Source organism: Sus scrofa, chromosome 3 (genome assembly GCF_054392235.1).
Source record: "Sus scrofa isolate SSC_HxYL_T2T_F1_AM1 chromosome 3, Sscrofa_HxYL_maternal_Yorkshire_Landrace_v2.0, whole genome shotgun sequence".
Taxonomy (NCBI): Eukaryota; Metazoa; Chordata; class Mammalia; order Artiodactyla; family Suidae; genus Sus; species Sus scrofa.
Genome location: NC_139385.1, coordinates 141,015,852 through 141,029,625, shown reverse-complemented (window position 1 = coordinate 141,029,625; position 13,774 = coordinate 141,015,852). Strand labels below are relative to the sequence as shown.

At 54.3% G+C, this 13,774-nt stretch overlaps 1 protein-coding gene across 30 annotated transcripts in view; it reads left to right on the top strand.

Moving 5' to 3' along the window:
* RNF144A (ring finger protein 144A) overlaps positions 1 to 13,774 on the top strand; it is a 120,122-nt gene that overhangs the window by 76,858 nt on the left and 29,490 nt on the right. For 27 of the 30 annotated variants that reach the window (XM_021087897.2, XM_085016157.1, XM_085016160.1 and 24 more), the window contains 2 exons: positions 1,170 to 1,315; positions 13,650 to 13,754. In XM_021087897.2, the coding sequence (XP_020943556.1) occupies positions 1,181 to 1,315; positions 13,650 to 13,754 (240 nt within the window). In that variant the 5' untranslated portion in view covers positions 1,170 to 1,180. The remainder of the gene's footprint in view (positions 1 to 1,169; positions 1,316 to 13,649; positions 13,755 to 13,774) is intronic. The other 3 variants (XM_021087906.2, XM_085016176.1, XM_085016177.1) reach the window with 1 other exon arrangement.

Sequence of the window (13,774 nt, the reverse complement as noted above, 5' to 3'; positions counted from 1 at the left end):
TTCATGCTGCAGACACCAACCATACCCCCCTAAAAAAGAAAAAAAAAAAAAAAAGACAAAGAAAAATCATGAAGGACTAAAACACAAAAAAGAAAACGGTACAGAGAAACATAAAGAAAAGAATCCTGGCCCATGAGCCTCCAGAAAACACTATGGACATTTAAAATAACAACAGGAATCTTAACTTCAAGGTGCAGGCACATGTTCCAAATGAAATGAACTCAGGGAGCTGAGAAGTCTTGATTCTGGTACCCTGTGCAGCCCGAGATGGCTGAGGGACCCCCCTTCCCCATCACCTAAGTGTTCAGGCCCCCTTGGCTCGAGTTCAGTCGTCCTGCTTGTTAAATCATCTGGGAGGCCCCAGCCATCCCCAGACTATCTGAGTGAGCCAGAGCCTGTCTCACGATGGCAAGGCCACTGCACACTAGTCGCTCACAGTTACTGAGTGGCCTGGGGGAGGCTGCTGTCCGCTCCCTGCCTCCAGCTCTCTTTTCCCGGCCTTTCTCTCGGAGCCGAGTCCAGCTTTGAGTCAGCAACTGCCTGCCCCACTTCAGCTCTTCTAGGTCCGGGTCTCCTCGGCTGACCCATCTCCCTGCTGTCACCCGTGGGCAAGTGTCCGCAGGTCCGATCTCCTATGTGTTTTCAGGATTGTCCTACGGTCCCTTCCTCTGAGTCCCACGCGTCTTCCCCACCCCCAGTGGTTTGTCCTAATGAAATATTTGCTAAGCGATACCCGGTGAACTAGGTATGACTGTCCAACATGAGGGCACGGGGCAGCTTCACTGGCTGGTTTCCAGGGGTGTTCCTGCAGTGGAAACGGGAGCAGTGTGATCTGATGGACGGCTGGTTTCACCGACGCCTCCCTCTGGCCTGGTGGCCGAGGTCCTGCGCTCCTGAGGGGGGTGCTTGGCTTGTGGGCGGGGTCTTCCTCCTCACCCCTCAGAGGGATGGGGGGATCACTGTCCATCGGTATAGGACAGGGATCACCCACGGACCCAGGTCGGGGCCTCTGCCCAAACTTCTCAGGGGACGCAGATGAGGGCTGGAAGACCCCGGGCCCCTCAGCCGTCACTTGGCCAGCCCCGGGGCCCCAGTTTCAGCCAGGGGTGGTCCATACCTGGGTCCTGGTAGGTTCACGGGGGGCCTGACGCCTGTGCTTCTCGTTTCAGACCGCTCTGCCATGACCACGGCGCGGTGCCGGCCCACGTGGGACCTGGCCCTCGACCCGCTGGTGTCCTGCAAGCTGTGCCTCGGCGAGTACCCGGTGGAGCAGATGACAACCATCGCCCAGTGCCAGTGCATCTTCTGTACCCTGGTTGGTCTCGGGGAACACACTGCTTTCCAATGAATTTCAGGGCACCGGCCAGCCTGTGGGCCTCCCCTTTGCTCCGGCGGGGGGGGTCTCCCTTTTGAGGATTTTACGAGGCCTCTGGAGGAAGTTCTCTCCAGGTCGGCAGGCTGCCCACGCAGGTTCCATTGCAGGGGCTCGTGGTGCAGAGGTAACCAGTTAATCAGAATCTTAGGAGCCAGGCAGGCAGGTTAGAAACCTGATAGTGGCCAGTGCTCTCTTCTCTGGAAAAGAGAAGCTTCACGGCAGCTCGCCTGAAATTTAGCGCAGCAGTGACCTGCCTGCATTTGTGGCGGGCCCACCCCATGAGATGCACAGCGCAGCGATTAATGCTCTGTGTCAGCTGTCGCTGCGTTCCTGCTAAACCGGAGGGTGCACATATTGGAATCACCTTGAATTTCCTGACGATGCAGCCAGCATCACCCTAGGCTGGTGTTCTATGCTTAATGCTTACAGGGCCTGCTGTTCCCATCAGGCCTAGTTCAGACCCAATGTTTTATGCACCAGAAAAGAAAAATGAGGAGTCCCCGTTGTGGTACGGTGGGTTAGGAACCTGACATAGTGTCCGTAAGGTTGCAGATTCGATCCCTGGCCTCGCTCAGTGGGTTAAGGATCTGGTGTTGCCGCAGGCTGCAGTGTAGGTCACGGATGTGGATTGGATCCATTGTTGCCGTGAGCTGTGGTGTAGGCTGGCAGCTGCAGCTCTGATTTGCCCCCAGCCTGGGAACTATCATATGCCACAGACATGGCCCTAAAAAGAAAAAAAAAAAAATTTGTAGTCGCCATTATAAATGGACCATAGGGACAGCCTGTCTGTGTATTGCTCAGATGTCTGGATTAGACTCTGTCCCGACGGCCGCCTCTGGATTGTCAGAGACCTCTTCCTGCCTCTGCCTGAATTTTGCAGCCTTATTTCATTTGCCTCCTGGCCTCCTTGGGGCTGAGCCTCATTATCTACCTGTTTACGGATCAGGAGCTTTGCCACCATTCAAGTCTGTGTCTCTGGCTTCCTTTTATGCTAGACCCTGGCTTTCTGAGGGCAAAATTCTGCCCCCCAACATGGGTTCACTGCAGGACCCATGATGGGTGATTAATGAGGCTGCAGGATTGATTAGCAAGGAGTCACCCTCAGTGGGCCTCAGCACCCAAAGTGTGTGCCTCCTTAAAGCTCCGGGAAGGCCACCTCGGCCTGGAGCACAGGATGCTGCTTTGGGCATTTTCTGTGTTGGGGAAGGATGGGGGGCGGGGGGGCTCAGGCAGGTGGGAGGAGAGACAGACCCTCAACCAGTGAACACAGAATCAGAAGCGGATGAGCTGGGATGGATTAAATAATTCCCTTTTGCAAACCGCCTCCCTCTTGCCTGAAGGGAAGTTTTCCACCGTCTCCTGCAATCAGATGCTGTCCCTCTGGTGACGTGCCCATGGGCGAGCTCACGCCCCGCTGTCCCCTTTGTGCCAGCGTGGGGACAGCCTCAGGGGACCCGGCTTGTTTCCTTTCCCGTGAGTCCTTACATTCAGCCTGGCGTGGTTTTACCCAGGCTTTCATTTGTTGTCATTGGTGTTTGGGTTTTCTATTTCTAGAGGGCAGTAGTAAAAATAAATAAACAAACCTAATTCAGATCAAACACTTAATTTAAGTCGCCGACTGCGAAAGGGGAAAATAGCATTGTTTTTTCAAGGAAGTAGGAGCACCAAGGCACATGTGACTGTTGTGATTTTTTTTTTTTTTTACAACCATTTATTAAAAATTAAGATATTGAGATAGGCACACTGTGTCTGCAGCTCCCGGCGGCACGAAACACAGGAAGCACCTGCCGGCACACACAGTGGGGGTGAGGGGGTGCCCCTGCCCCCAGGGCTTCCATCACCTGCCTTCCCCTCTGGGTAGGCCTCAGGGCACCTCCTGCCCCCAGGCTGGGCAAGGGACAGGCAGGTTTACAGCCAGCAGAATTGCCACTGTCGTTTTCCTGGGGACAGACCTGGGAAGGTAGCAAAGAATGGAGAGAGAGAATTGCGCAAGGCAGAGAGGGGCACGCTTCAAATAAATACGACCAGAGTGGTCCAGGCTTTAGTTTTGAGGTAAATTGACCTCAAGGAGGAAAGGGATCGAGGGGAGAGCGAGGCGTTAGGGGTCTGGCCTCACTGCGCTGATAAGCACGCAGGCTGTTTGCTTCTGACCGCGGCCACCTGCACCAGCCTCCCCTGCATCATGGAGCTACTTGGACTGGACCCTGAGCTGCAGATGCGAGGTTGAGTGTGAGGAGCTGCCACGTGGCCCACCGCCTCTTCATCTTGCTTCTGCATTTGGAGGAATCAGAAAGAGCTTCCAGCAGCTTTCCCCTGGCATGTGTCCTGAGGAACGTTTGTCCTAAAAGGTGAAGTCCCACGGTCTGCGTGGTTCAGGGGGCTTGCTGCATTCTGCATGCCATGTCCCTCTCTGTACCCTCACGGGGACATCCTGGGTGCCCTAGAGCAAGAGGAAGGCCCCACGAAATCCACCATTGATTTAACTCGTCGCTCCCCAAATTATTGAGCCCCAGATATGTCTTCCTACGGTTGCTCATTTGGCATGACCAGGACACACGTTCCAGGGGCCCTCCCTTCCTGGTGGGGTGCCTGGTGGATTTCGGGTGAGTTCAGAGGTCATGAAGAGCCTGTGCCGGGGGTCGTTGTGCAGACTGAGGGTCCCACCTCCTGGAGGAACCTCCCCACAGGCCTGTTTGTGGTTCTAGGTGTGATGCTGAGTTTCAGGGTGTGGAGAGGTGACCCCACTGTGCAGCCCAAAGGGTCAAGTTCTGGCCGAATGTGCAAATGCGTCTCTAAAGGGACAGATGCAAACTTGAACACGTGTGTGCAAAAAAGTGAAATGTTCAAGGAGAACCAGCGGTCTCGATGCAAAAGACCTGGGAGGCGAGAAAGGGTTGTTGACACTGAGGTCAAACTGTGTCCCTAAGATGAGATCCTATACGGAGAGCCAGTCCCGTTTCTGCTCTGTCAATCTGTGACACAACCTGTGTGTCTGGTGGCCTGGGAGAGTCCCTGTGGAGCAGCAGCTAAGATGTGGAAGACGTTTTCAGCTGAAATGAAACCGGTCAAGGCCATTTTCGGTCTCCCCTGTACCTGCGGCATCTCCTAACACCTGCATGTCTATGTTCTCTTATTGCCAACAAGACAGTGTTGGGGGCACAGCTCCTGACACTGGAGGGGATTTTCTTCCTGCAAAGGTTGGGCAGGGGACCTGAAGCTCAAAGACGTGAGGTGCTGTGGGGTCCCCACCTCAAGGTAAAGGGTCCCCAGAGATCAGAGGGTGGACGTGTCTTTATCTCAAGACCCAGAACTTCTGCCTTTACCTTCGTTAAGTTTTCTCACTGAGAAATTCAGCTGGTGAGGAGATGGGCCCGGCTTTGCATTTTGTAAGGGGCCCAGGGCGGACGTTTCACCACTGCCGTTCCCAGCCCTCATCAAGCGCCTGCCTGTGCCAGGCGCCCTGGGCCATAGCTAAGGTGAAAGATTAGTCTCTGCTCTCCTGACCCTGTGTGTGTGCATGGGAGAGAGAGGTCCGGGTCACTGTCGTGGGTGGGGAGAGCTGTGTTTGCAATACAAAAGGAAGTACGTGGAGATTCCTTGTAATGCTGCAGGTTAAGCATCCGGTGTTGTCACTGCAGTGGTTTAGGTCGCTGCTGTGGCACAGGTTTGCTCCCTGGTCCCAGGGAATTTCTGCATGTTGTGGGCATGGCCAAAAAAAATAGTATGTAATAAAGAAGGGAACTATGAGTTCCACCTGGCAGGCTGCAGGGGGTCATTTGCAGAAAGCGGGGTGCCTGGAGCCATCAGGGAGGGGCGGAGAAAGGAAGGGGTGTCCTGATGGGGCCAGGGTTCCCACAGTGACGTAGTGGGAGGGACTGGAAGGTCACGGGGCCAGAGAGATGGGTGCGGAGCGAGGCTTGGATGGTGAGGGGAGGAGGGAAGGGCAACCTGGGGTCAGAGACCTCCTGGTGAGGCGCGAGCCACACAAGGAGCAGAAAGCCTTGGTTCTGAAGGTGCCTGAATTCTCCAGTGAGACCAGCTTCTCTGCCCTGGGCCCTGTCTGCACTGAAGGCCGTGGTCTGGACACTAGGAAGGGCCCTGGGCTGCCACTCCCCACTTCTGACCTCCCCCCACCCCACCCTTAACGATGGGGGACCTGGGCCAGTCTGGAACCTCCTGTCCCCTGTCCCTCATCCAAGAGAAGAGAGTGAAGACTCTTCAGCCCCTCAGCTCGCAGATTGTCACTTGGCACTGTTACTTTCACTGCCTTCGTGTGACCTTAAGATGCTTCAGGTGGCCTCCCGGTGGTGTCCGTGAGCCTGGAAGTCAAGTGCCAGGCCCCTCGCAGTGACAGTCACATGGTGAGAGCTGCAGACGCCATGTCCTCAGCCCACACCGCCTGCGGGTAGAAAGGGCCTCTCTTTGGGTAACTTGCGGAGAAGAAGACATCGGTGATCCCAGGAGACACCCCTCTGGCCTCGCTGGTGGTGAGACCCTCACAAACCCTGTGCCCAGAGCCGGTGAGATGGGGGACAGACCTGGGCTTAGACCTGCCAGGACCAACTGGAGGCCAGGCCACCTGCGCAGACCTGGTGCCAAGACAGCAGGAGGCGCTGAAGGGGTGAGGATCTTCTTGGCAGGAGCAGAGCTTTTTCCTTCCAGGACTGAGGTCTGTGCTCCTGACGGGGCCTCGAGACTGAGGTCGCCGCCGCGCCCTGGGGGCCTCTTCATGCAGCCTCGTAGCTCCACCCCTGCACACCCCGCATCCCGGAGCAGGCTTTACACTGCAGCCATCCTCACTGCTCCGGCCTCCAGCCCTCTCACGTCCCTGCTTAGACTACGGCCCGGTTTGTCCCCCTCAGCCGTCGCCTCGACCACTCCATCCCCGCCACTGCAGGGGCTGCCTCGGACCACGGAGGCGCTTCTGTTTTGTCGCCCCCTAACCTTTGGCTCAAAAAAAATAGTTTGTTGCTTAAACAGTATGTACTTAAGACCCAGATGGCTTAATGCAGTAAGAAGGTGTCACTCTTTTTTTGGCCTTTGGAGGTTCCCAGGCTAGGGGTCGAATTGGAGCTGTAGCTGCCGGCCTATTCCACAGCCACAGAAACGTGAGATCCGAGCTGAGTCTGTGACATGCACCACAGCTCACAGCAATGCCGAGTCCTTAACCCGCTGAGCAAGGCCAGGGATCGAACCTGTGTCCTCATGGATGCTCGTCAGATTAGTTTCCGCTGAGCCACAATGGGAAGTCCCCCTCTTTTTTTTTTAATAAATTATTTGAGGGTATAGTTGATTGACAGTGTTGTATTAGCTTCAAGTGTACAGCAATGTGAATTAGTTACACACGTATATACATATATCGGTTCTTTTTCCCATATAGGTTATTACAGAACCCTGAGTAGACCTTGCTGAGCTGTGCCGCGGGTCCCCGTTGGTCATCTCCCCTCTGTGTGGTCGTGTGCATGTGCCGACCCCACCCCCCAGTTTATTCCCCTTCCCTCCACATTGCCCTTTGGTAACTGTCAGTTTGATTTTGAAAGCTGTGAGTTTATTTCTGTTTTATAAAGCAATGCTCTTGCATCGTTTTTAATAGATTCTGTATATAAGTGACCTCATAAGATGTTTGTCTTTCTCTGCCTGACTTAATCACTTGGTATGACCATCTCTAAGCCTATCCACATTACTGCAAATGACACTATTTCATCCTTTTTACGGCTGAGTAATATTCCGCTGTGTGTATGTGCCACAGGGAGATGTCACACTAACTGTTCTTCTTTCCACTATCACAGCAGTGGGTGCTCTGATTCCACCTCTCCGACTTTGAGGCGATGTGTCTGAGAAATCCTAGGATGCTGAGATGTCCAGGAAACTAACTCTGTTTCCTGCCATGGGCTCAGCTTACCCGAGTCAGAGTGAATTCTGGGAAGTGCATTTCAAAGTGCTCCTTCATTCAAGGTCCCTTCCTTCCAGTGACAGTTCCAAGAAAGCCTAACATCACGTGAAACATCGAGACCAGGCCCGCTCGGTCAGCGTGGAGCTCGGTCAGGCCACAAGTCCAGCTGATTGTCTCTGTCCTGCGCTGTTATTGGCCAGACACCCAAATGGGTTCTTCTCAGTCTCCCCAGCCCCTTCTTATTCACGATAAATAAACCAGCACCACTCTTGGTTTCTCCACTCGATGGACTAACCTTCGGTTGTTTGGAAAATCAGGACAGCTTAGCTTAATTGGGCTGTGTAAACAGAGTACCCGTCTCTTGGAAATAGCCCTCCAGCGTGACAATTCTGAGCAGCTGCACACGAGCTCGCGTGGTCACACTCGTCCTGTGCGTGCGCCCCCTCCTTGCACTTGCTTTCTTAAATTCACACGCACACAAACACACACCCCACAACCTCAGGCGGAAACACACTCATCCTACCTGCAGGTGAGGGCTAGTGGCCGCAGCCCAGTTCTTAGAACAGGGTGATTCATTCCAGAACAAAGAGCAGCCCCCCTGAGTTTTAGCAGCGGCGTGACTGCACCTGCAGGACTTTCCTGAGCATGTCCACGTTTTGATGGGTGACTGTGTTAGATCCTGCGTAGGTGCAGACCAGGCGAGGCTGTGCCCAGCTCCCGGCCCCAAGCTGGCAGACCCAGTGCCCTGACTGGGAATTGCTGTCCTGGGCTGTTTAATATATCTCCCTGCCCTGTCAGGTTCATCCTTACACGCAGAGACCGGCTTCTTATAAAACAGCCTCTGGATGATATGAATCCACTCCAGTCGCTACCTGGACCCGAGGCCTCCATAAATGATACACAGGCTCTGCTTGGCCCAGGCCCTTCCCCATCTCACTCCCCACGTCCTTCCTGCAGTCCACCCAGCACCCTCGCTGTCTCTCGACCCACCGTGTGTTGTTAGGTCCACACCGCGTGTTTTCTCTGCCTGAGTGGGCCCAGCACGGGGATGGATAACTGCATCTCTGTGGACCGTGTTGAGTAGGCAGCATCCGAATCCGTGCTGGCTTGTGTGTCTCCCTGTGTTGGTTGTGGTGAAGGGAGGGTCCCTCCTTGGTCCCTCACAGGCCTCCCCACACCCCCTCATGAAGAGCAGGTGCTGAAGGGACCCGAAAATCCCAAGCCAGTGACAGACTCACAACTGAGGCTTTGGACTTGATGCCCTTGAAGGAGAAGGTTTCCCACCAGCCCGCTCAGCCCGCATCTTCCCACGCAGCTGTGGCCACAGGCCCCCGGGTCCTTTGCGGGCTCCAGAGAAAATGAGGGGCGTTGCCTCTGCACACCCCCGACCCCGCCACCCCGCCACTGTCTGCATGTGGGGTCCACTGTGCACCGGTTCTCTCCAGGGTGAGGCTGCAGGTCAGGGGGCCCACGGAAAGGGCGTGGCTGTGGCCGCCTCAGCTTGGACTTGGGGGCTGTTAGGCTTTTTGGTGGTGGGACTTCCCTGTGGACAGAATTAGGCTGATGGATCTGAGTAATAGGATCGGAGTAGAAGGAACTGGTGCCGTTGAATATTGCTTTGTGTGGGTCCAATGTAATCCTCCAGCAAGGTCACTGCCTGCAAGGAAGGTCATTATCCTTGGCTCCCAGTCTTAGAAACCTTAAAGAAAAGGCCCCAGGACACACAGGGACAGGGCGCCAAGGTAAATGGGAGCAGGGCTGGCCAAGGGCCCCCTCGCTCCTGGCCACACCTGGTCTTCAGCAGAGCAGAGGGTCGGGGAGCTCCGGGGAGGTGAGACCAGGCGACCATGGAGCCAGTGGTTTGGCAAGAGCAGAGGGCAGGAGACAGAAAGTACCCGGCGATGAGAGGGTTTTTTTTTTTTTTTTTTTTTTTTTTTTGTGGAAAGTCTGGATTTTTCTTTCTTCTTCTTTTTTTTTTTCCCAATTCTGAACATTTTACAAAAGCAACCTTCATATGCCGGACTCCCTGCTTTGGGTAAAGTCCCATTCCTGCAGCCTGGAGGAGAAGCTGCCAGAACATACACTGCAGGGCTTGCTGGGTGGTCTGCTCAGGTTTCTGCTATGGCAGCGTGGCCAGGGCTCTGCTTGAAGCATCCGTGTCGTGCCGATCAGGCGGTTGCTCCAGCCTCCCCAAGGACAAGCTCTGCCAGAGGGACCTGCCTCCCCCCGAAGGACAGCCCAGTGGGTTAGGGTTAGGTTGTTCTTTGGCAGTGATCTGGGGTGGGGTGGTGTGGTGTGGTGTCTCCCACCCCATCCAGGTCTCCGGTTCTCTGCCCGGACACACAGTGTCCTGTTCGTGCTTGTGCCCTCCCCTCTCCGGCTGTTGGCATCTGTCCTCCGTGTGGCGTTCTTCATCCCTAGCTATTTGCCAGCACTCAGATCTTTCAGGGACTGGAAAGATCAATGAACAGTTCTCGCTTTGAGAGAGCCTGCCATCGAAGGAGAGATGTGGGCAGAGCCTGGGTGGTTGAGGCTGTGGGCCTGCCAAGAAGAACACACAGTGAGCATGCAGGCAGCGAGCTGGGGCACCGTGGTCCCTGAGACGCCCAGCATCCTCTTCTGTGCCCGGGCTTGCCTCCGCCTGAGCCCCTGTGCCTGGGGGGCGGGATGGGGGTCAGAGACGTGCAGCTTAGGCTTTGGTCAACACATATGTCTGGCGGACTCGCTGGCACTTGAGCCCAGTGACTCCCAGGCCCTTGCTACTCGAACGCTGCTCACGGGGGTCCCAGCACAGTTGTTTGGACCTGGCTGCAGGTACGGCAGAGGCTACTCAGGGGCCTTTGAGCACAGTTTCTGGACGTTTCTCCAGCTGTTAGCATCAGCAGTAGGCACCAGGCCTCCAGGCAGGAAAGGAGATGGAATTCAGACTTGCTGCAGTTTTATTTCCGGCGGAAGTGTCTCTGTGGCCCCCTTCTCCTTGGCAGGAAACTTTGCACACAGGGGAAGTCCTTTCGAAGGTCAGCAATGCTGCCTCAGTACTGTTGGACCCAAGCGTCAAGGCGTTGGATGACAGAACGGAACACGAAGGTCCTGGAATGTTCTGGGGTCTTTCTCCTCCTGCCCTCGGTGCAGCAGATGCTCCTCTCCTGGGAGCCCTTGTCCCTCCAGCCAGCTCTCCATCCCGACCCCCTTCCCCAGGCGGGAGCCCACGGAGCCTGGAGCCAGTGAATCCTGAGGACCCGCACCTGCATCTTTTCCCACAGCGGCCTTGGGAGTCTTGGCATCGTGGGCGGTCCTGGCATCACGGACACTCAGGACACTGGGGTGACTCGGACTTTGTTGGTTTGAAGTGCATACAATTCTTTGTACTAATGAGAAAATGCACAAGGTAACAGAAAAATAAGGAATAAATCATGACTTAGGAAAGTGTTCTGGACTGGGGAGGAAGAATGCCGCAATTAAAAAGCAGCAGCAGTGACCAAAACCCCACCTCTTGGGAGTCAGGCATGTGTGGGTTTGAGCCTCAGCTCCTCCACTTACAGACTCTAGGCCTGCTCATAAATTCCCTGAGCTTCGTTCTCTCCTCTGTGCAGTGGGAGTGATTAAATGCCTCTCCAGACTCTGAGGTTCGTTTCGCTGGCTGACATCCGTGATCAGCAGAGTCCTGAGACTTTTGATCAGGGTAATTGAGATAGGAGGAGGTACGTCAGTGTCTGTCTTTGTGCTGTATGTTTATTTTTATTGAGGTTTCTCTGGCATTTTTTTTTTTTCTGTGCTCATTTTGAGACATCTTTTTGCTATTAGATTGTGAGTCATGGGCCGCTTTCTACCCGGAAGGAGACGGGGCTTGTTTGCGATGGATGCTGTGTGGGACGCTTGGATCCTCACCCCGCATTAGGTAGAAAACAAATAGATGCTCCCACCACATGCTGGTTTTGCAGACTGTGCACAGGCCTGCTCCTGGCCCAGGACACGCGCTCTGCAGCCCTCAGCCAGACGAGACAGCCTGCGGTTCATGTGCACCCTCTTGCCCTGCGATGTTTTGAGCGTTGCTGCCCCCTGGGTGTGTGCTTCACGCTGACTGTCATCTTTTGTAAACCCTCTCTCCTAATGCAGCGCAGTACCATTGAGCGTATTTAGCATTTAATCAATGTACAGCGTTCCTGGGTCCCCCAGAGACTCAGTTTCGACAAACTTAATCATGAAAAGTGAAACCATTATCTTGGTGGGAAGGTTTGGAGTTTTGGTACACCTGTGATGGGGAGACGCGTATCACACAGATACACAAGAGTAGCAGAGAAGAGCAGTCGCTTGCTCTTAGCTGGTCAGCGAGTTGGGAATTGTTCAAGATGCTTTACGCACTTTTTGCACGACTGTCCCCAAAGCCCAGGAAGATGAGCATCTCTGTTCTGTGGTCGAGGGAGCTGTGGCCTAAATGCGTCACGCAGCAGGTCCCCGGCATCTGCCTGGAAGGACAAGGAGTCCAGGCATCTGTCTAGCCCCAGGGCCTGCGTTGTTTCTCCTCCTTACATTGCACCCAGGTCCAAACAGGGCGTTCTATCTCCAGTGACCTCCCAACCCCAAAGCAGATGCTGTTGGAGGGGTTCAGCACCCACTCAACCACGGTGCTTCTCCCAAGTGGGTGCAGGCCTGTGGAGGCTCGGAGTGACCCCCCCCCGCCCCCACCATGCTTCTCACCTGTTCTGGGGACTCCTTATGGTGTTGATGAGTTTGCCCCTGAAACCCCTGCCATAGAGGCCTCTGAGGGAGCCCCAGGACCGGGCCCCTCCCTTCTCTGGTTCTCTTCATCATTGTGTTGGTGAAACAGAAGTCTCTGAAGAAATCTACATTCACAGCCTCTGCCATCACCCGCTGCCTTTGCCAGATAAAAGGATACAGGCTGACACGCAAGGCCCTCCGTCATGGGCACCAGAGCTGCAATTGACTCGTGAAGTCCTAGAATTCTGTTTGGTGTTCTTGAGAGGTGACCTCGGATGGCCTTGGTGTCTATTTTTTTAAAGAAATTGCCATCTAGAGTCTTTAGTGAGTGAAGTATCCTCGTTTGCTAGGATGGTGAGAATTATCCACTTAGAGCATTCGTTCTTTACATACTTAGTATATATACCCTCTTTCCCGCGTTGTCTTCTAGACGTTTCTCTTCTGTAAAAGTCTTACCCACTCTGAGGTGGGTCCATCCACCTTCATGGCAGATTGGGAATATGAGGCTGGTAGAGAGAGAGAGAGACCTGTTCCAGGCATAGAACAAGTAGCACTGCAGCTGGATCTCATGTAAGGCCCATCTGTTACTGATAGCCATGCATTCTTTTCATGGAGTGGATCAGACATTTTTGGGGAAGGAAGAGGCTTAGGAAACAGCTTGGTGAGCTGTTGGCACCACACAGCGTTATGATACCAGTGTAATATGGTGTTGGTATTCTGGGCTCCGGTATTGTGCTGGGCTGAGATTGGAAGTGGAGCTGCAGGTGCCGGTGAGATGTTGTACTTTGTAGTTCCTTCACTGAAAGGTCCGGTTTCCATGCTCTTTTTTGAGTCCTGGTGTAGGGCCTCGGAGTTGTCTCGGTCTTGTTTGGCGGTGAGCTTACCTCGGGCAGGCCCTAGCTTCCCTTCCACTTGTTTGCAAAGTGCATTGCCAGGGCACCCTGGATTCCCAAGGCTGGTAGAGTAAAGCCAGAGGAAGCTGCACTCTGAAAGGCCCCCATCTTGGTGTAGGCTCTGCTTTGTGCCCTTCACTGATTCTTCTCACTTACTTCAGATGTTCAGCCAGACTGCCAAATGCGGGCAGGGGGGAGTAAGTAATTGCCCAGCAAGGGAGGGTCGTGGGGGGAGGACGGGCAGCTGTAGGGGTTTTGGGTGGCATGCATCTTAGAGTCAGGTGAGGCTGGGTTGGAACCCAGGCTTTGCCCTTGCAGGCTGGGTCAGCTGGCGATCCGTGCATTTCACACATGAATGACGCCATGGTCGTGCCTTTCCTGCACAAATGTAAGGAGTACGTGAAACAGTGGAATAGAGAAGCCTGAACACAGTGTGTTCCGACATCCGAAGTGTATTTGAGGGCTACGGCTTCCCAGCTCCCCTCTGCTCCCCCAATAGGCTCACTGGCGTGGTATCTGCCAAGTTGGTGCTCAGGGACTCAACCGCATCCTTAGTCCTGGGGCAGAAGAGGTATCCCTCGAATATTTGTGGAGTGAACAAAACCTCTAATTTGCTGGTTGCTATGGGCTACACGGCGAAAATACAGAAAACTGTCCTGCAACCGTGGGCCTGTTTTGTCTTTTTTTTTTTTTTTTTAATGCATCACTGCTCCTTCAGCCTTAAGGAAGAAAAGATGTTTAAAAAGATGTCTCTGTTTCTGTTTTTCAGTGCCTGAAACAGTATGTGGAGCTCTTGATCAAAGAAGGATTAGAAACTGCCATTAGCTGCCCGGACGCTGCCTGCCCCAGACAGGGCCACCTGCAGGAGAATGAGGCATGTAGCTGGGGAACTAG